Source organism: Chiloscyllium plagiosum, unplaced genomic scaffold, assembly GCF_037043375.1.
Source record: "Chiloscyllium plagiosum isolate Xiang-an unplaced genomic scaffold, Cpla_swu_hap1 HiC_scaffold_12, whole genome shotgun sequence".
Lineage (NCBI taxonomy): Eukaryota > Metazoa > Chordata > Chondrichthyes > Orectolobiformes > Hemiscylliidae > Chiloscyllium > Chiloscyllium plagiosum.
In genome coordinates this window covers 35,416,190-35,437,514 of record NW_028270150.1, presented here as the reverse complement: position 1 = coordinate 35,437,514, position 21,325 = coordinate 35,416,190, and the positions used below count along the sequence as shown (strand labels likewise).

At 38.7% G+C, this 21,325-nt stretch overlaps 2 protein-coding genes across 9 annotated transcripts in view; one reads left to right on the top strand and one right to left on the bottom strand.

The window, feature by feature from the left end:
• Nucleotides 1-21,325, bottom strand: part of cmss1 (cms1 ribosomal small subunit homolog) — a 397,195-nt gene that overhangs the window by 331,052 nt on the left and 44,818 nt on the right. For 5 of the 8 annotated variants that reach the window (XM_087992624.1, XM_087992623.1, XM_087992628.1 and 2 more), the window contains exon 1: nucleotides 8,420-8,490. The exons of 1 other annotated variant lie outside the window; for it this stretch is intronic. The gene's annotated coding sequence lies outside the window, so the exon portion shown is untranslated. Of the gene's footprint in view, nucleotides 1-8,419; nucleotides 8,491-21,325 lie in introns of those variants that run through there. 2 more of the 8 variants (XM_087992625.1, XM_087992621.1) reach the window with 1 other exon arrangement.
• Nucleotides 1-21,325, top strand: part of filip1l (filamin A interacting protein 1-like) — a 309,751-nt gene that overhangs the window by 266,042 nt on the left and 22,384 nt on the right. Inside the window, exon 5 of the mRNA XM_043701146.2 lies at nucleotides 5,994-8,757. Coding sequence (XP_043557081.2) covers nucleotides 5,994-8,757 — 2,764 coding nt within the window. The remainder of the gene's footprint in view (nucleotides 1-5,993; nucleotides 8,758-21,325) is intronic.

Below are 21,325 nucleotides of genomic sequence, written 5' to 3'. Positions count from 1 at the left end.
CTTTCCAGAATATATGTTTGTTTATGAACAAGGCCCTTCTCCCTTGAGCACACTGAATATCCATACTGCTAGCCTGGCCTGGATGGTAATATGGCAGAAGGATGATGATGCTTTTCCTTCTCTGGCTACATGTTGACCCCACTTACCGAACTCAAGCTGTTGCATCAGTGTGGATCACACCCTGATCGATCTCCCGACTCATCTGGTAATTTCTCATCCTTTAACCAGACTTGTTAACTATTTATGACACCAACCTAAAATCTTTGTCAGTGTTACCAGCACAAGTATCACACCAAATTTCTCTGCATGAAAGGACATTAGAGGCAGGAAACCATATAACCTTTAACACATACGTGGATGAACACTTGGAATGTTCAAAGCAATAGGCTAAAGTGCTGAACAGTGGGATTGGTGTAGATAGGTCAACACAGACTCAATGGATCGAGGGCCTCTTCTATGCTGTATGACCCGAAAACTCTAAGATAGCCGCTCTGCTTTCCTTCCTCAGCTTTGGCAGCAAGTAATTTCTTAGCCTCAGTGATTTCAGCCTCCATCAATTCTTCTTCTACGTGCTCCGAATTCTGAATGTAGGTTTGTTCACTGAGCTGGAAGGTTCATTTCCAGACGTTTCACCACCCTAGTAGGCAACATCTTCAGTGAAGGGCTGCCATAAAATGATGAAGGACTTTTGCCCGAAACATCGATTGTCCTGCTACTCGGATGCTGCCTGATCTGCTGTGCTTTTCCAGCACCACTCTAATCTAAATTGTGGTTTCCAGCATCTGCAGTCCTCACTTTTGCCTAACATCTTCAGTGGGCCTCCAGGCAAAGCATTGCTGATAATTCCTTCTTTTTATTTATATGTTTGGGTTTCTTTGGGTTAGTGATATCATTGGTGATGCTCTGGATTCATTGCTTTTTTCCCCTCTTTACTTCTTGCCCTTCGTATGAACTCTCCGACCCATATTCACCAATTAGTTCTTGTCATTCTCATATGCCTTGCTCCTCTTATTGTTGATCATCACTGATAAGCAATTTCTAATATCGCTTGTTTCTATATCCATCTCTGGGGGGAGATAAAGTCTCTATCAGGTCATCTGTCACACACTTTCAAATTACTAGCAATGTAACCTTTGTGCCACAATTCTTTATGACATTTGCGCAGCGAATGAGTTGTTAAATCAAACCTTCTGCATTATGTTTGATGTTGTTGTCCCCATCAAAACAATAACTTTCTCTCTCACTCGAGTCATTCTTCCTTGCTTGTATCACCATTCCACATTCTTCAGTCTAAAAGACACAGGTTTCAATTTTTATGGCAGACAAATTGTATGACCAGATTTGGCTCTATTTAGTTCAACCATGCCAGCCCTGGTTGTCTCAAACAATGTATTATCAGGTACTGCTCTACATCATTAACACGGTGCATTCTTCAAAGATAATCTAGAAATGTAAACATACACCTCCACTTCCTTTCATCACCAAAAAACATTATTTTAAACCATCCTCTCCTGCCTAACCTCCAAAAAGGTCCAGGAAGCTCATGGACTTTTTTTGTCACAAAGTTTGAGATCATGCATTCAGCTGCCACTGCTCCTTCCTCTTCCCTAATCCACTCAATTTGACCTGCTTAGATGTTCCCCACTGCCCTTGTCCTAGTCTTTCTCCCATTGCATGCAATGCTGTCTATGAGTTGAAGTTGAGTGTGGGGCCAACCTTTTGTTCCCTCAATTCTATTTTGACTAAACTATTGACCAGCCAAAGTCTCTTCCTGCATCCCGTATATTCTTAATGGTTCCTGATTCTGAGGTATTATTTACTTCCATTCACCCTCTGCTTCAGATCTGCTACCATTTCGCTTTTTCAATACAAAAACACCTCTTTGATACCACCATCATTACAAATGTCCTTGCATACAAGAGCCCAATTTCCAATCTCCCATTCCTCTCTGTATCCAAGAATTTGCTGTTCCCTCCCATATCTCTATCTCTCTTTCCCACAAGTCAATGCTTGAACCCCTCCAATAAAATTGCCAGCCACAGTAATGAAGCTATCTTTATCAAAACCATGAATAACCTTTTTTTGACTGCAATAAATCATCATTCCTCATTTTCCTAGATGAAGCCTTTGACAAGTTGACCACACCACACTCCTTTGATACTTCACCTCTCTCATCCAACCAAGTGAACTGTCCTTGCTTGCGTCTATTCTTCTTTAGCAAATCACCTCTTGGGAATCACCTGCGATGGCTTCTCTTGTCATTCTCACATCTTAGTCCTTCTAAGTTCTTACTTACATGTTTTCTTATGCAGCATCATCTGAAAATAGTATCATTTCCACATGTGCAATGATACACAACACCAAATTGCATAATCCTTCCACTGCCACTAAATTATTAGGCTTATTGTCCAACATTCAGCATTAGATGAGCAGAAATTTCCTCCAACTAAATATTGGGAGGACATTACCCATTAACTTTGTTCCCTGCCACAAACTCCATTTCCTGGCTATCAACTATAGCCTTCACCGGCAACTATATAAGGCTGAATGGATCTGCTCTCAACCTTGGTGCCATATTTAACCTTAAGATGACCTTCTGACCTTATATCCATGCTATCACTAAGATTGCCTTTATCCATCTCTGTATTGTCACCAGAAGCTGCCCTTTCCTCAGTTCCTCTGTTCCTGGAACATACATCCATGTCTTTACTAACCCTAAACTTCATCAATCCATGCATTGCATGGTTGCTTTCCAATGCTCTACCCTCTGAAAAATGTGGTCATTCAAAACCTTGTTTCCTATATTCTAAATTGTATGAAGTCTTGTTCACTCAGTGCCCTTGTGCTTGCTGATCTATATTTTTTTCCTGATTGACCAACTCTTTGATGTTAAAAGCTCATCCTGGTTTCCAGATCCTACCATAGCATCACCTTTCCCTACTTCTAAGACCTCCCTTAGCTCCCTATAATGCTCCAGGAATGAGCTGCACTCATTCAATCCTGCCCTCTTGATTACCACAATTTTAAATTCATCCATCACTGCTTGCTCTGTCTTCAACTGCCAAGGCCCTAAGATCTAGAATCCCATTACACATCGCTGCCTCACCACCTCACTTTCTTCTTTCAGACACTCAAAGGCTAGTTCTTTCATCAGGCTTTTGATCTTCAGTCCAAATATATCTTCAGGTTAACCAGTGCCAAATTTTGTTTGGTAATACTCCTGTGAAACACTGGGGTATATGTTTTGACATTAAACACCTTATATAAACTGTTTCTGTGAATGTCATCACAATGTTATAAATGTTTAATAATGTCACATGCTAATAACTGTGATCCTCCAAGGGCATTTTCTTTTTCACGCTTCACAGTATCATTGTTCGGAAATGTTGTGGTCAGTAATCTTGTATGGGTGTTGCCAATATCACTAATTCTACAATTTTTAAGAATTCTCCATATACAAGTAAACGTTTTGTGTGTCTTTGTTTGAGATGAACAGGCTTAACTAAAATGTACAAGTCAGGGATGTGAATCAAACTTGGGTATCCTTGTTTCTACTACAACATTGTATTGGGTAGGAACATGTTATAACACGTAACAACGTCTATTGTTACTTTGGATGCTTGGGTCTATTGGATAGTCTTGAAAAAGGATATTTATTGCAATTTGCTACATCTGCGCAGGACTGATAAACCACATTCATGACTATTCTTGGATACTGTGGCTGTCAAGTGTTTCAGCTGTTACTCCACAAGGAACAAAACTCACTTCATCAAAACTGTATGCAACAAGATGAGACACGAGGGTGCATTGATAACACAACTCCCTGAATTCACAGACCACTGGTTTGTTCCATGTGTTGTTGAAAGAGTGCTCAATAAAAACATCCTTCTCAAGAAAAACTTACATTTTTTTTTCAAGATTCTTATGATAGGTCATTGACCTGAAATATTAGCTCCACTTGTCTCTCCACAGATGTAACCAGTACATTTCAACATTTTTTTAAATTTTGATTTCAGATTTCCAGAATCTGCAGTATTTTCCTTTTGCCTTTAAACAGTGCTGGTTACAATGTAAAATGCCCTAAGACATTTCATGGCTGTATTATCAAGTATTCTGAGCCATGTGTCAAAATGCGAGCAGAGCTGAAACCGGTCAGTTTTCTGGAACATCTTCAAAAGGAAGAAAGAGGTAGAGAGTCAACTAGAGCATTTCAACTTTCTTTCAGCTGAAATCAATAGTACCCTATGTCAAATTCACAGCATTCAGTCTGCCTCCATTCTAGCACATGTAGCAAAAATGTTATAAATCCCTGGTTTAATTTTTTTTCTATTCTTTGTGCTGACTGTGTTAAACACTCTCAGGATCAAAACAATACTACTGTATCAATGCTGAAAATGGATTGAGATGATTATTTAAAACTTCATGGTACCACTGATGCTGCCAGGTGAAGGGCTTTGCTCGAACCAGAACGCCCAGATGGACCAGGTTTGCCTGCAATCTGTGAAGGCACCCTGTACACACACAGGCTGCTTGTGTCATGTACAGATTGACAAAATAACTGAAAGTCTAGGTGAGGCTAGAAATTGACAATATAGATCTGAAAAGATCATAGTGCCTTGGGAAGAGGTTACCTGACGATTGAGATGAGGGGTTATTTTCAAAGTGTCCGCCAGGTTTTAATCCTCTGCAATGCACTGCACAAAGCAAGATAATCAAGAGATGGATTGAATTCAAGCATTTGGGACCAACCTAATTTTAGAACTTAGCACAACTTGTTTTTCAAAGACAAAATCTGTATTTCTCCATCAACAAAAAAAATTGGTACATTGTGCATTCACAATTTTGAATATTTCTGTTGATCTCTTTAAAAAAATTGTGAAATTATCAAGTTTTAGTCAAAGAACAGTTCCATTGGTTCTTACATTTGTTATATTGTTCTAGTTTCAATTCAACACATTGGACATCACTGCACAAACATCAACTTGACATATCAAAGGACAATTTTTCAGCCCCAAAAATAGGTCCTCCAAATAAGACCACCATTACATGCCATATTTGCATTCGTAATAAGCCTCTGATTTTCACCCTGTAAATGTGTGCTTTACTTGTAATTTTTAACACTTACAAGCAAGTGAAACAGGGTGTGTTGTGAAGAGGTGCAAGAGTTAGAGATACACCCACTCTTTGAAGTAAATGTTAATTAATTTTACAGGTTTCAAAACACTTTGGTTGAGGTTAAAATATTTTTGTACTGTTAAATAAACTGTCACATTAATTTAATCTGAATTACTGGTATTATTTTTAATTTATGTTTCAATATTGATGATTATAATATAAATACCCCTACCCTCACCAGTACATACGTAAACACCTGTTTTTGAAGGGTTTTATTTGAGGGCTCTGAAATAAACTAATGTGCCGACACCTAAGGTACATGTTTTAAGAGCTAATCACTTTTTTTTACTAGTATTATCAATGAAAATGTTATTAGAATACAATCAAACATTGAAGTTTAAATGAAAGCACAAATTTCTGAAAACTTTTGCAGGTCAGTTAGCATCTAAATAGAGAACAGGAGGGTCTTCACTTGAAACAATGAATTTTTTTTTCCACAAGTACTGATTGAATTGTTATGCTCCCAACATTTACTATTTTTGATTGATACCCAATTATCTGTAGCTTTTGTTTAAAGTTTATACATTGCTATGGTTTGCTATGATCTGCCTGTACTGCTTGCAAAACAAAGCTTTTCACTGTACTTAGATACAGATGATTACAATAAAACAAATCAAAATTGAGCAGTCAGTCAATATTGCTTTTGTTTGTGCAACTGGCTGAAAAATGTTGCTGAAGTATTTAGAAGAAAATATATTCAAGAAAGAATGAAAAAAGGAATTATGTATCAAAAATTAACGGGGATCCAGTAATTAGGCCATTTAATCTCCCTTAAGTCAAGCTGCTTTTTTCTCATCTCATGTTTTGTCCCTTTATAGGTTGAAAAAGCTAATTGACCAAGAAAAGGCCTATCAAGTGAAAAAAGATCAAGAAAATGTCAAAAAAATTACTAAGCTAAAGGAAGAGCTTACCAAGCTGAAATCATTTGCATTGGTACTGGTAGATGAACAGCAACGGCTTTCAGAGCAGCTTAACCAACAGAATCAAAAAGTTCAAGCTCTATCAGTCACTGCACAGCAAGCTCAGGAGAAATTAACAGTCTCTGAGGAAAAGACAACAGAAGAAGGAAATAAAGTGTTTGCTCTTGAAATTGAGCTGCAAACCCAATCTAGCAGATTTTATCAAGAGCAGGAAACAATAATGGCCAAATTGACCAACGAGGAAAGCCAGAATCGACAGCTTCGACTAAAACTCGCCACACTCAGCCGACAGATAGATGAACTGGAGGAGACTAATAAGTCATTGAAGAAAGCAGAAGAGGAACTGCAGGATTTAAGGGAAAAAATAAACAGAGGGGAATGTGGGAATTCCAGTTTGATGGCAGAAGTGGAAGAGCTACGTAAGCGGGTGTTGGAAATGGAAGGAAAGGATGAGGAACTCTTAAAAATGGAGAAGCAGTGCAAGGATCTCAATAGAAAAATAGAAAAGGAAGAAAGCCACAGCAGGAACCTAAAAACTGAAGTAGAGAAATTAAAGAGGAGAATAATGGAATTGGAAAAATTAGAGGATGCATTCAGTAAAAGTAAACAGGAATGTTATGTGCTCAAATGCAATCTGGAAAAAGAGAAGAATTTAACAAAGAAATTGGAAAATGAATTAGAAACCTTAAAAGTGAGAGTCAGGGAACTTGAAGCAATTGAAAACAAGCTGGAGAAAACGGAATTGGCCATGAAAGAGGATCTAAGCAAGCTTAAAACATTAACTGTGATGTTGGTTGATGAAAGAAAAAATATGGCAGAGAAGATGAGACAAACAGAGGATAAATTCCAAAACGCAAATGCCCAACTTCAAATAGAGGAAAATAAAGTTACTGTTGTGACAGAGAAACTAATTGAGGAAAGTAAAAAGGTATTAAAATCCAAAGCAGAATTAGAAGAGAAAACATACAGTTTGACCAAAGAAAGAGATGAGTTTAAAAAGAAGCTAAAAATCGAGGAAGAGCGAGGAAACGATCTTCAGTCCAAGTCTAACCTCTTGAAGAAAAGACTCCAGTCCCTTGAAGCAATAGAAAAGGAGTACCTCAAAAATAAAGGAAAACAAGAGTTTGACAAATCTCCTAAACATATACAACAGGATGATAATAAAGTTAGGGAATTAACTTGTGAGGTTGAAAGGCTTAAGCGCAAATTGAAAGATATGCAGGTTGTAGAAGATGATCTAATGAAGACAGAAGATGACTATGACTCACTGGAGCAGAGATACTACAATGAACAACAGGAAGTAAAACTATTGTCAGAAGAGCTTGAGGCTGTGAAGAAAGAATTAGCCAGATATAAACTAGCGGAAAAAGCTGAATCAACCAATGAACAAAACCTGTTTGACAAACTCAGTGAGGAACAGGCAAAATCTAGCCATCTAACAAGAGAAGTGGAAGCCCTCAAAGACAAAATTCATGAATATATGGCAACAGAAGACTTACTATGTCATTTTAAAGCAGAACAGACATCACTGCAGAAAAAGCTGACTCAGCAGGAAAACCGAAACAAAGAACTATCAAGAGAAACTGAAAATCTTACCAAAGAACTAGAGAGATACAGGCGGTTCAGCAAGAGTCTTAGGCCTGGCATGAATGGCAGGAGATTAAGTGAATTACAGCTCTGCTCAAAAGAGATCCAAACTGATGCATTGGATAGTGAACCACCTGATTATAAAAGCCTTATCCCTTTAGAAAAAGCAGTTATAAATGGAAAGATATGTACAGAAAGTGAAGAAACCGATTTCAATTCTCAACGTGATCAATCCTTGCAAGTGAACTACAATTCATTAACAGTAAATAGTGTCAATAATAAAAAGTCATGGACCCCATGGATGAAGAGCAAGGAATCTTGTGCACAAAATGGAAAAGCTGTAACCAAACAGAACGGAAATCTGATGCAGCCTGGTGAAATGGTGCTTACTCAGAAGCCAGGCCAGCCTCTTCATATAAAAGTAACACCAGACCATGGGCACAGCACGGCTACTCTTGAAATCACCAGCCCCACTTTAGAAAATTCATTTTCTTACACTAGTACAGCTGTCATCCCCAACTGTGGTGCTCCAAAGCAAAGAATAACCATTATACAAAATGCCTCAATAACACCTGTAAAGTCAAAGCCATCAGATGCATACTCCACACCAGAGCGTGCCCTGACACCCCTTTCCCGGACTGCAAAGCTAAAATCAAGAACTTCAGATTCATGTGGTTCAATGACTCCAGAAAGGACAATGTCACCGGTACAAATTGTTGCTGTAACTGCAAACTCACCAGCACAAGCTTTGTCTCCTGAGCCAATGGAAGTTGCTACAGCTCATACGATCTTTAGAGTATCACCTGAAAGAATACAAGGACGTCAGATACAAAAGTCAAATACAAGTCCTAATGTAATTACAACTGAAGACAATAAAATCCATATTCACTTAGGTAATCCCCACATTCAAACAGCTACACCTGTCTCAAGACCAATGAGCCCATGCAGTTCAATCCAGGAGGTCAGGACTCCAGCTATAACTAATGGGACACCAAATAAGTCAACCAGTAAAATCACCAGCAGTATCACTATTACACCAACAACCACTTCTGCCCCACGTCATGCACAAATTACAGTAAGTAATGTCTATGATTAACCTCCCTTCTCCAACCCAAATCCCAGTGAAAATAACAGTGCTCTTATTTTCCATATTAGAAGATCCACTTAAATTTACCTGCATCTTCTGTTTTAATTTGAGACTGGTTTGTGCATGTCATGTATAAACCCTGCACCTAATCAACATCCTCCTGGATTTGTGTGTTTACTCAAACTGTGTGTACATACTATAACCTGTAACTCCTCAACATGAGAGACTTGTATTAAGCGGTCAATCACCATTTAATCTGCACTGTATTACAATGGAAAACTGTACTTGCTTCGATTATTAAAACAAAAAAAAAATCAGATACAAATTGTAATAGAGAAAAACAACTCATGAGTAACAGTAAACACTAGAATGAGTTTGTTGAGTTTCTTTTTGTTTCCTCTTTTGCATGTTTACAAATATATTTCATTAATGGAAGAGGTACTTGAGTTATGCTGTTCTGAAATTGTCTTAAATCATCAATTTCTTTTCTGGAAATGGGTGTTGCTTCAGGTTGTTTCACTCCAGAATCCAAGTTCAGTTGCAGCTGTTGGAATAAACATTTCATCTGCAGACTGAGAATCATATCCAATTCTCAGACCTTGAGAATATATTGTGGAGTAACAGCACATTGCATAAGAATATTCAACATATTCACCCAAAATTCCTCCCTGCTTTTAAAAGAAAACAATAACCAATTAATTTTAAATGGACCAATACTGCATTATAATACCAGAAGAACTTAATACGGTAAGCATTCATATAATTATCACAAAGTAAATTCAATGCTATAGTGATTACCAACACAAAAATGTTCACAATGCAGGACAAACAATATCAGATAAGCAAAAGGACAACTAGTGTGAAACTGAATAAGAAATTAAGTGGCTCAGTTGGTATGGGCTGTTGAGAGTGAGATTAAAGCACTTCATGGGACAGAATGAAGGGAGTGTTTATCACTTAACGTAGGAGAGCTTGGTGCTCTCACGAATTGGACAAAAACTTGAGAAAGTGATCCAATTTTCAATATTAATATCTCTCACGTGGTGACAACTTCGCCAGATTGATAGCAATTTAAAATTCTGAGACCGAGCAGAGCTGAGTTTGATCACTAGAAAATCCATTAGATTTAAAAAAAGGACAAAATTGTACATACTGGAAAATGAAGCTCAATAAGCATGGAATCTCACAAAGGATGTTGTATTAGATAAGCAAACTTATTGGCCAAGAATTTGCTGTAATAATAAAGGTAAGTATGGCAGTGCTCAGTGTTGTTACTGGGGAAATTTGACAGCAAGTTCTGGCATTCTTGGATTCACAGCAAAAAGCAGAAATTCGGAATCTGTCCGTCAGGGATACAATGTCCCTTCATTGTTACTCCTGTTGAAGCCTTCAACAACAGAATCATCACCTCTTAGTCTGATTCTTTTCAAAGAAAATTAGTTGCTACAGTCTTTAAAAAAGTGATTAAATCTTATTTGTTTTTGTTTCACCTCTCCTGCAGTCTCATTTGTTTGACCCAAACAACTTTGCTTCCTATTTAAATATAGCTTACACTGGCTGTTTTTACATTTTGCTTTGTCTCAGGATTCTTCAATCTGGTTGATTAGTCTCCCTGAAGTGTGTCCTAATCAAATACGTTCACAGAAATATTTGCTAGAAACCTTATTTATCACTACATGACTCCCTAAAGCCTGTCTGCAATTTACATGGTACAATTCAGGAGTTTTGATGGAATACTCCCACTTCCCTTGATAAGTGCAACACTCAAGACACTCGACTCCCAGGAGTCAATTGGTACCAGATCCACTTTCAGTTCTAAAACTCAATAGCAGCAGTGTGTAATATTTACAAGATTCACTGTAGAAATCCACCAAAGCTCTTTGTACAGTACCTTCCAAACCCACAATCATGATAACATAGAAGAACAAGGGCAGCAGATACATTGGAGTAGCACCATCTGCAAGTTCCTCTCCAAACCACTCATCATCTAGACTTGGAAATATATCACTATTTCTTCACAATCAGTGATCAAAATTATGGAACTCTCTCCCTAACAGTTTTGTGGGCATTTCAACACCAAAATGGACTGCAGCGGTTCAAGTAGGTACCTCACCACCATCTTCTCAAGGGCAATTAGGTATGGGCATTAAATGCTGGCCTAGCCAGTGATATCCACATCCCATGAATGAATAAAAATCCCCTATTGAAGACAAAATTCAAACTAACCTTTTAAAAACAGTAAGTCTGTGCTTTGGAGCCAATTAAAAAAGAGACAGCTACTTTTCAAGATAAATGAGGGGCATAGTTCTTTTGTCGTGGCTGCAAATGCCACAAAAAGTGTGGAAGCTAAAATGGTTAGTTCCTGAAAACGGATGTAGTGATCACAACGAGAGAAAGTGAGGACTGCGGATGCTGGAAGTCAGTCGAAAAGGTTGGTGCTGGAAAAGCACAGCAGGTCAGACAGCGTCCGAGAAGCAGGAGAGTCACTGTTTCAGGTTGGGACCCTTCATCAGGAGTTAAGTACAAAATCTTAAGAACAAATTAGAAAAATAAAGAAACACTGAAGTTTGGATAGAGCTTGTAAGTGGATCAGAAATGCTCCTTGAGGGTTCTTTAGTCACTGGCAGATGTCTGATGCCATTTTATGGATATTGGATGTATATGGACAGTGCCCAGGGAGCATGTGTTGAGATGTTGCTGCCCAACGTCGAGGTCCTTCGGAGCAAGCAGTTAGCTGAATTTGCCAGGTACTGCTCTGGTTTCCATGTCAAACTTTCCTGACATCTAGCTTGTCTAGTGTGTTTAGTATGACAGAAATCTGAATATCTATGAGGTGAGTTGGACAATCAACAAGACTTTTAATGAGTAATAGTCCCCAGTAGTGATCATAATGTGTTATTAATTAATGAGCATTTACTGAATTTCAGGTAGCACGAAGCCTTTGTGCTGCATGCTTCTGTGAATTATCTCTGCATCCAAACATCAACAACTGTACCATTTACCAACAGTACATGTCAACAGATAGTCAATAAGCTAAGTAGTTAGCAATGCTCAAAGCTCTCCTGCATGGCTTAAAGTTAGTCTGTACAAAGTTAAAAATCACACAACACCAGGTTATAGTCCAACAGGTTTAATTGGAAGCACACTAGCTTTCGGAGCGACGCTCCTTCATCAGGTGATAGCCTGTTGGACTATAACCTGGTGGACTATAACCTGGTGATGTGTGATTTTTAACTTTGTACACCCCAGTCCAAAACCGGCATCTCCAAATCATAAAGTTAGTCTGCAACTCTTAAAGGGAAAGGTGTACTATGAGTAGAGAACTTGCTGGGCTTCAGAGTTGAAGGGCCTATGATTTTTGATTAACAATGAGGAATGACAAATGTTACGACATGGGGTAAACCCTTCTGCTTAATTTAAAACCAACAACACACTAAAGATTTATCCCGTGCAGTAATCTGCAAAAATTTGAGAGACCAAGAACTAGTTAAAGTAAAAATTTAGAACCATATTTCTTAAAGTATAAAGAATAATTAACTAACAACTATTCACAATTCCTTACTCTAGCCTATCTGTTCCCTTCCCTTCTCTAATACTAGTCTGATAAAACTCACGATTACGATTTACAAAACAAAACTTCTTATCTCAAAACCAGGCAGCTTTTGTTTTCTCTGAATTCTTCTTAGGGATTTCTAATTCCCAGGTTACTGATCGATAAATGTACCTTTTAAGAGAGCTATTTTTCAGGCAGTCTTTTTTACATGCTGGGGCTTGGCAGTTCTCTTCTGAACTGTTCAATTTTCCCCAATCTTATACCCCAAAAGGATCAGATTGTTTCATTGGCATTTAAGATTGTCAGTACATTAAATTCAAACTGGATTGGAGTTTGGTATTTTTCGGGGTATAATGTAAACTGATTGGCCTAATTTGAATCTGTTTTGTCATTTCCAGGCAACAAGCTAATTGAGTATTTCGACCAAATGTTACATTATATTTCTTTTCAGAACGCAGGTAGTTCTGCTGCTTTTAACTCTCTTAAAAGGTACAGTACACCCACATCTTCATAACATCTCCCCCCTTAAGAAGAAATGAACTATCATAATGAAAAGCTGGCTAAATTTTCAATTTTCTACTTTTTAAACACCTTACCCTAACACACAGATAACTTTCATATAAGTTCATCTTCTTCTCATATACCTCTATATACAACATTAAACAAAGACATATCTCATCTAAACTCTATCAGTTCAATCTGCCATAACGCATCTGTGATTATATTCTTCTGACCCACAACATGTATGATTTTTAATTTAAAGTCTGTAGCATAAGACTCCAATGAAATAGTCTCATCTTCTTGTCTTTAAAGCATTCTAAGAATGTAAGCAGATTGTGATCTGTGTACACAACCGTCTCCGACACATTGTTTGTGACATACACATTAAAATGTTCTAAGGCCAGTTCCAAACTCAATAGTTCCTTTTCGATCATGGAGTATTTCCTTTGGTGGATGTTGATCTTCTTCAAAAAGTAACCAACAGGCAGATCAATCCCATCCTCATCTTTCTGTAGGAGTACAGCTCCAACCACTATGTCACTAGCATCAATGGCGACTTTAAAAGGTTTTGAAAAGTTTGGTGTAGCTAAAACTGGATTGGTGGTTATTATGGCTTTCAAATGTCAAATGCCTCCTGACATTGTTCTATCCACTGAAACTTCGTGTTCTTCTTCAGCAAATTGGTTAACTGTGCCATTATACTACTGAAGTTTGGAACAAAATTGCAATAGAATCCACTGAGTCCTAAGAATCAAAGCACCTCTTTCTTCAAGGTTGGTTGCGGAAATTCCTTGATGGTCAGCGTCTTTGTGACCGATGGTATGTTCCAAGAACGTCACCTCTGTTTTTGCAAATTTCATTTTATTTATGTTTATCTCCAGTTTTGCTTCTCATAGTCATTCAAAGAACTCGGCCAACTGTACCTTGTGATCTTTCCAGGGCTTACTAAAGATCACTACATCATCCAATTAGACTGCACAGTTTGTAAACCTAGGCAGAACTATGTCCATGAGTCTTTGGAATGCGGCAGATGCATTCTTCACTCCAAAGGGCATCACTTTCAACTGATATAGCCCATTTGGGGTTACAAACGCAGAAATTTCTTTTGCTGTCTCTCATAAAGGTACCTGCCAGTAAACACATATCAAGTCCAACTTGGTGATGTTTCTGGCTTGTCTGACTTTCTCAATACAATCCTCCAATCTAGGAATTGGATGTGAATCTGATTTTGTAACGGTGTTGACCTTCCGATAGTCCACACGGAATCATCGAGTCCAGTCCGGTTTGGGAACAAAGACGATTGGCGAACTTCACTCGCTCTGGCTTGGTTCAATGATGTCTTCGTCAAGCATGGCCTCCACCTCCATCTGAACCTGTCTGGCTTTGAAAGGATTAAGACAATAAGGGTGTTGTTTTATTGGAGAAGTATTCCCTCCGTCTACTACTTGTACAATAGCATTAGTCCTCCCCATCTGATTCTTACATATGTCCTTGTAGTGCAGTAACAAATCTTTCACCTGTGTTCTACGCTCCTGAGACAGATAGCTTACTAACCTCTCCCAAGGACTTCTTCATTTTTAAATCTATTTTGAAGCACATCAAAATCCACATTATCTGGATTTGATTCATCACTCTGCAAGGCAGTAACTAACATCTGTTTCTCCAGTTCTTTCTCTCTCGAATAATACGATTTCAACATGTTCACATGACATACCCAATACCTTTACTAAATAGTTCAACTGATTCAACTTTTTCTCAATTTGATAGGGACCACTAAACCTGGCTTTGAAGGGATCTCCTATCACTGGTAATAGTCCTAACACGTCATCCCCTCAGGAAAGCGTCCGAGTGTCTTCAGGTGCTGGTTAGCTAACTCACCTGCTCGATTTAATCTCTCCCTCACTTCTGATACATAATCAAAGTATAAGATCTTTGACTTTGATCCTGTCAATTTTTCTTTAATTAATTTCAAAGGGCCTCTCACTTCATGACCAAGTATTAACTCAAAGGGAGTGAACTGAGTAGATTCATTTGGGGCATCTCTAATTGCAAACAATACGAATGGGATTCCTTTATATCAATCATTTGGGTAGTCCTGACAGTATGCTCTCAACATGGTCGTCAAGGTCTGATGCCACCTTTCTAAAGCTCCCTGGGCTTTAGGATGATCTGCACTGGATTTGATACTCCGTAATGGAATTGCCTCCAGAAATCTAGAGGACACATCCATTATGGTTAACAAGTACTGGTTCCTACTTTCAGTTCTCGGGAGGGGTCTTACACAGTCAATTATAACCTGGGTGAAAGGTTCTTCAAATGTGGGAATTGGCAACAGAGGTGCTGGTTTTATTACGGCCTGTGGCTTACCTACCATTTGGCATGTATGACATGTACAGCAATACTTAACCACATCCTTGTGCATTCCAGACCAATAAAAATGTTTTTGTACCTTAGCCTGAGTCTTTCGTACCCCTAGGTGACCTCCTACAGGTAGTTCATGTGCTAACCCATAATACTTCCTGTCTGTATGCTACCAGCAACACAATCTGATGCACTTCAGCCCATTTCTCCTCTGCACTTACCTGCCGTCGTCTCCATTTCCGCCTTAGGATTCTATCTTTCAGATAATAACCCTCTAGAATTTTATCTGCCTCCTTTTCAGAGTACGCATCCACATACTGTATCTTTTATCATCTTGTCTTGCTGTAGCAAGTCCCTTAGCCTTTCAGGAGTAAACACTTCTGTTTGACTCAGGTTTCTCTTGCACCATTACATCAAACAGGGTATCCGCTAACTGAATCTCAACTCCTTCATCTTTCTCTTTTTGCTTCGTGCTGTAACTTATGATAGTGGGGTCTGGTTACCACCATCTGGGAAAATGCCAGGATATTTCTATTATAACTCCTCAGTTTCTTAGTCTTCCTTGGGGTTCTCCACAACAAGGGGTGTCACTACCACCTTGGATCCTGCCAAATCATTCCCAAGAACAAACTGGATTTCTGAAACTGACACTTTGTCAATGACTCCCACTGTAACTTCCCCAGTCTTAAGTTGGCACTCCAACCTGATCTTACATAGGGGAATGCTAAATTTCTTCCACAAATTACCACACTCTCAGGTAACAGATCAGATCAGATCGGAAAGAGTGCATATTCGCTCATCCCTTACTATCAGCGACTGGTTAGATCCTGTATCTCTCAAAAGCATAACTTCTTGTCCTTCTCCCCCTGTTCTTTCTGAGTAAACTTTACCCACAGAGGCAAATTCTTTGTAGAGATCAGGTACTAACTCCATACCCAGCCCCTGCCTAGGCTGTGCACATTCCTGCAGATTCTTGGCTTTTTTGGGGTCTCCTTTACTACCTTCACTAATGCCACTGACTTAGTTTCTTTTACCACATCTTTTCCCACAGTGCCCTCCTTTAACAACCAGCACTGTGACGTTACATGTCCCACTTTCTGGCAGTGAAAACATATTTCCCCAGTGCCCTTCCGAAACCACCAGCACTGTAATTTTTCTGTGTCCCACTCCGTTACAGTGAAAACACCTAAGGCCTTTCACCTCCTGTCCACCCTCTTGGGCTTCTTTAACCTGTGGTAAAATCTTACCAGTGCTCTCAACTCTTGGTTACATAGTGTAGGAACTCCCTTTCTCCCAACTTCTATCCCTCACAGTTCGAAATTCTGGCCAGAAGCTTGTCTTATGCACCAACATTACTCATCTGCTAATTCCGCTGCCCTTCTCACTTCCTGAACTTTCTGTTCCTCCATGTGAATTCTTACCATCTCTGGAAGTGAGTTTTTAAACTCCTCCAGCAGAATAATCTCTCTTAGAGCCTTAAAATTCTTATTTATTTTCAGAGCACATACACATCAATCAAAATGACTATGTTTAATTCTTTCGAACTAAACATAAGTCTGACCTGGTTTCTTCTTTGTGGTTCTGAACCGCTATCTATATGCTTCTGGTACCAATTCATAAGCACTTAAAATAGCCTGTTTAACCTCTTCATAATCGCTTGACCCCTCATCTGACAGTGCAGCAAATACCTCACTAGCTCTACCTACAAGTTTAGATTGAACTAGTATTACCCATAAATCTTCAGACCACTCCATCTGCCTGGGCCATTTTTCAAATGAAATAAAGAAGGCTTCAACATCTTTCTCATCTAAAAGTGGCAGAGTTTTGACGTATTTATATATATCGCTACCTTCTCCGTTAATTTCCAACCTGTTAACTTGACTTTGCTGACTAAGTCACAACTTCTCAAGTTCAAATTCTCTCTCTTTTGTCTCTCCCTTTGCTCAGCTAAGAACCTTCTCTCTCTCCCTCTTTTTTCTCTCTCTGTCCCTTTGTTTATCTTCTAATTCCATTTTCTTCAACTGTAATTTAAGTTTTTCTACCTCTACTGCACTTGTCTGTTTGTCTGATACACCAAAGTGTTTGAATAGTTCCCTTACAATTTCAGCTTGACTTTTGTCAATGGTTAAACTCAAACCTAATTTCTTTGCTAATTCTAAAAGTATGGCCTTTTTCTTTCCTTCTAAACTTCCTTGGCAAATTTGAGAATTATCTCCAATTCCAGAAGTTCTTTAGCAATATTAGATTAGATTAGATTACTTACAGTGTGGAAACAGGCCCTTTGGCCCAACAAGTCCACACCGACCCACCGAAGTGCAACCGACCCAGTACCATTCCCCTACACTTACCCCTTCACCTAACACTACGGGCAATTTAGCAATGGCCAATTCACCTAACCTGCACATCTTTGGATTGTGGGAGGAAACCAGAGCACCCGGAGGAAACCCACGCAGACATGGGGAGAACGTGCAAACTCCACACAGTCAGTCAGTCACCTGAGGCGGGAACTGAACCCGGGTCTCTGGTGCCACCCATTTCTCTCACTTTTAATTTACTCAATCACAAATCATCGAAAGTAAACAAATTGCATCACCTACATATTATTTAAAAATCTAGGACGCTAACCTGCAAGTGTTTAAAACTGCTGGAAATTTTCGTAGCCCAAATCTACTCAAACCTGTCTCAAACAATTCAAATCACGGACTGAGCCCCCAAACTGTTACAATACAGGGTAAACTGTCCTGCTTAATTTAAAACGAACAACACAGAAAAGATTTATCCCATGCAGTAATCTGTGAAAATTCAATAGGCCAAGAACTATTTAAAATAAAAACAACTACTTTATTTTTTAAAGTATAACAGAGAATAATTAACTAACAACGGATTACAATTCCTTACTCTAACCTGTTACCTTCCCTTCTATAATACTAGTTTGATAAACCTCCCAATTACGACTTACAGTACAAAACTTTTTATCTCAAAACCAGGCAGCTTCTGTTTTCTCTGAATTCCGGTCCTCTTTTCTTCTTCTTAGGGATTTTTGCTTCCCAGGTTACTGATCGATAAAGGTACCTTTTAAGAGAGCTATTTTTTTGGGCAGTCTTTTTTATATGCTGGGACTTGGCAGTTCTCTCAACTGTTCAATTTTCCACGGTGTTATACCCTCAAAGCATCAGAATGTGTCATTGGCTTTTAAGATTATCAATATACTAAATTCAAACTGGATTGGAGTTTGGTATTTTTTGGGGTATAATTTAAACCGATTGGTCTAATTTGAATCTGTTTTGTCATTTCCAGGCAACCAGCTAATCAAGTTGTTCGACCAAATGTTACATTATATTTCTTTTTAGAACACTTGGTTCTGTTGCTTTTAACTCCCTTAAAGGTACATCAGTCCAGTAATCTGTCTACTAATATATTGTTCAGATTACTGGGGTACGACCCAGGGCAAGATCTCCATGGGCCATGAACCTGCTGTCCTCTTTCAGGGAGAGAGTGTTATTCTTCCCACCCCCAGCTATCTTCTTGTTGTTGTCTGTCAACCAGCATCCACAAGTGCTGCAACCACACCTTGGCACAGCTTGCTATGGGCTTGTAAGGCAGATAGTCTTAGGTCATTCTACAAAACAACCTGCAGTTAATAGTCTTACACCAGCCCTGCTCGCACTCTATTGGGGCACTAAGAACAGGGAATCGTGCATGAAAAACTAGCACAAAGTAAATTTGCAAACGTGATTAGTTGAATTTTGTCATAGGTGTGGCATGATACCATTCATCCGTTTGATCTGCATCACTTGTTTTGGTAATGACCTCTACTTTTGCGTTGTGACCAAGTAGATCAGTAACAGAGGAAAGGTCTTTTTGGTGAATGGGAAACTGTGGTTGGACCTTCACAGGTGGTTAAGACAGAAAGGATTGCCAAGATTGCCTCCTTCCTTCTTCACAATCTCCTGCCTCCTGATTTTTAGCTGCTTGGTGAATATTTGGTGATAAGGGGTGTCCCCATGCGGGCTCAGTGAGCAACACACAACTGACCACCACAAGACATAACCCATCTGCAGGGTTCCTCCAGTGTGGTCCCTGTAGCAGAAGCAATTTTTGAGCAACAGCCTATGCTATAACATTTCATGTGGTCACATGATTTGTATAGTCACAGTTGCTGATTCTGTAAAGTAGTTCCCATTGGTGTGTCCTTGCTGCAAGTTAGACATTTTCAAGAACTCAAAATGGCAGCAGCAGGGCATCAATCATCTGTACAAATATAGTATCTGATGCAATTTCTCTCATGTGGTTGCGCATTGCAGAGGCCAATTTGGAACTCTAAGACCCATAAAATAGGCATTAATGAGGCCAATTTCTCACCCATTGAATTCAACCTGCAATTTTCTGTTTGCTCAAGTGCAGAAAATCAGATATAGAATCAACACAGTTTACTGGAATATCAATACAATACAAAGCAAATCTGCTTACCGAAGAACAAAACCAATGCAGTTGAGTGAGAATTATATAGCGTCACAGCAAAGAACATAAGAACTCGGGGCGGGATTAGGCAATTCAGCCCCCTGATTCTGCTCTGCCAGTTGATACAATCATGGCTGATCTCATCTTAGCCTCAACTCTTATTTCCTGACTTCTCTCCATAGCCTTTCAACCCATTATTAACTACAAATCTATCTCCTCCTTAAATACACTCAATGTCTCACCAGCTACTGCACTGCGGGGTACTGAATTCCACAGCTTTCAAGAGAAGTCATTTTTTGTCATCTGTTTTCAATCTGCTACTCCTAAAACTGTGGCCTCTCCTTGTAGATTCCCCCACAAGAAAACACCCTTTCTACATCTACTTTGTAAGGTGCTAAAGGGGATTGACATTCTTCAATTAGATCTCCTCTCATTTTTCTAAACTGCAGAGAATATAGGCCAAAACTGCTCAATCTCTCTTTATAAGACCAACACCTTATCTCTGCAATCAATCTAGTGAACATCCTCTGCGCTGCCTCCAATACAACTATATCCTTCCTCAAGTTAGTGGACCAAAATTGTCTGCAACACTCAAGATACAGTCTCAAGATAATGCCTTGTACAGTTGCAGCAACACTCCCCAACAATAGAAGCATAATCTCAAATGGTCTAATCATGTGCAAGTATCCCAGCAATCACAGGTAAGAAATCATTAAAAACTTTACATCACATTCAAATATGAAAAATCTTTACTTCCCTTTAGAAACAAACAGATGCTAATAAACGTGTGACAGCAACAAATTGTCAAGCAAAAACCTGAAAGAATTGCGAATGCTGAATATCTGAAACAATAACAAATTGCTAGAAAATCTCAACAGATCTGGACATTCTGAAGAAGGGTCATTGGACCCGAAATATTAATTTCTCTCCATAGTTGCTGCCAGATCTGCTGAAATTATCAAGCAGGTTTTGTTTTGAAACTATCAAGCAGCCTGTTTAACCAAAGGGATTTTATGGATGCTATCAATGTAAAAAGAAAAAGTTTTGGTAGATATGTTCAAATAGAGCTTGGTGCTTATTGATACCAATCAGGTAAAATTGCTGAAGTACTTAACATTTGCACTGAAATGTATGTTTAAAAAAAGGTTCTGCCATCATTCGTTTATAGATGTACAAAAGCTACTGAATTTTAAAACATTTAATTCTGATTTTCAAGGCATTTCAAGAAACGTTATTTAACAATCTACTAATTTAAACATTCTGTTGATTTAATTTCAAAATGCTTAAGTTCCTTAGAGCACTAATAAACATAATGCTGTAACTAAGTTTCTGTAACTCAAAACTTATTTTACAAGCCACTTGCCACAAGTCAAACAGTCCAAATATGGGTTGTCGCCTTTACATTCCAAATCCCAGATGATATCCAATGTTTCCAGAAACATGGTTGTCTATCTGAATGGAAATTTAAATATTATTTCTATGTTCCCAAGGTTAAAAATCACCTTTAGTGTAAAAGTGAATCCTGACATATTTTAAAAACTTGTTCATGGGATGTGGGTATTCCCTGAATAGGCCAATATTTATTGCCCATCTCCATTTGACCTTGAAAAGGTGGTGGTGAACTGTCTTCTTGAACCACTGCTATCTTGAGGATGTAGATACACCCACAGTGCCATTAGA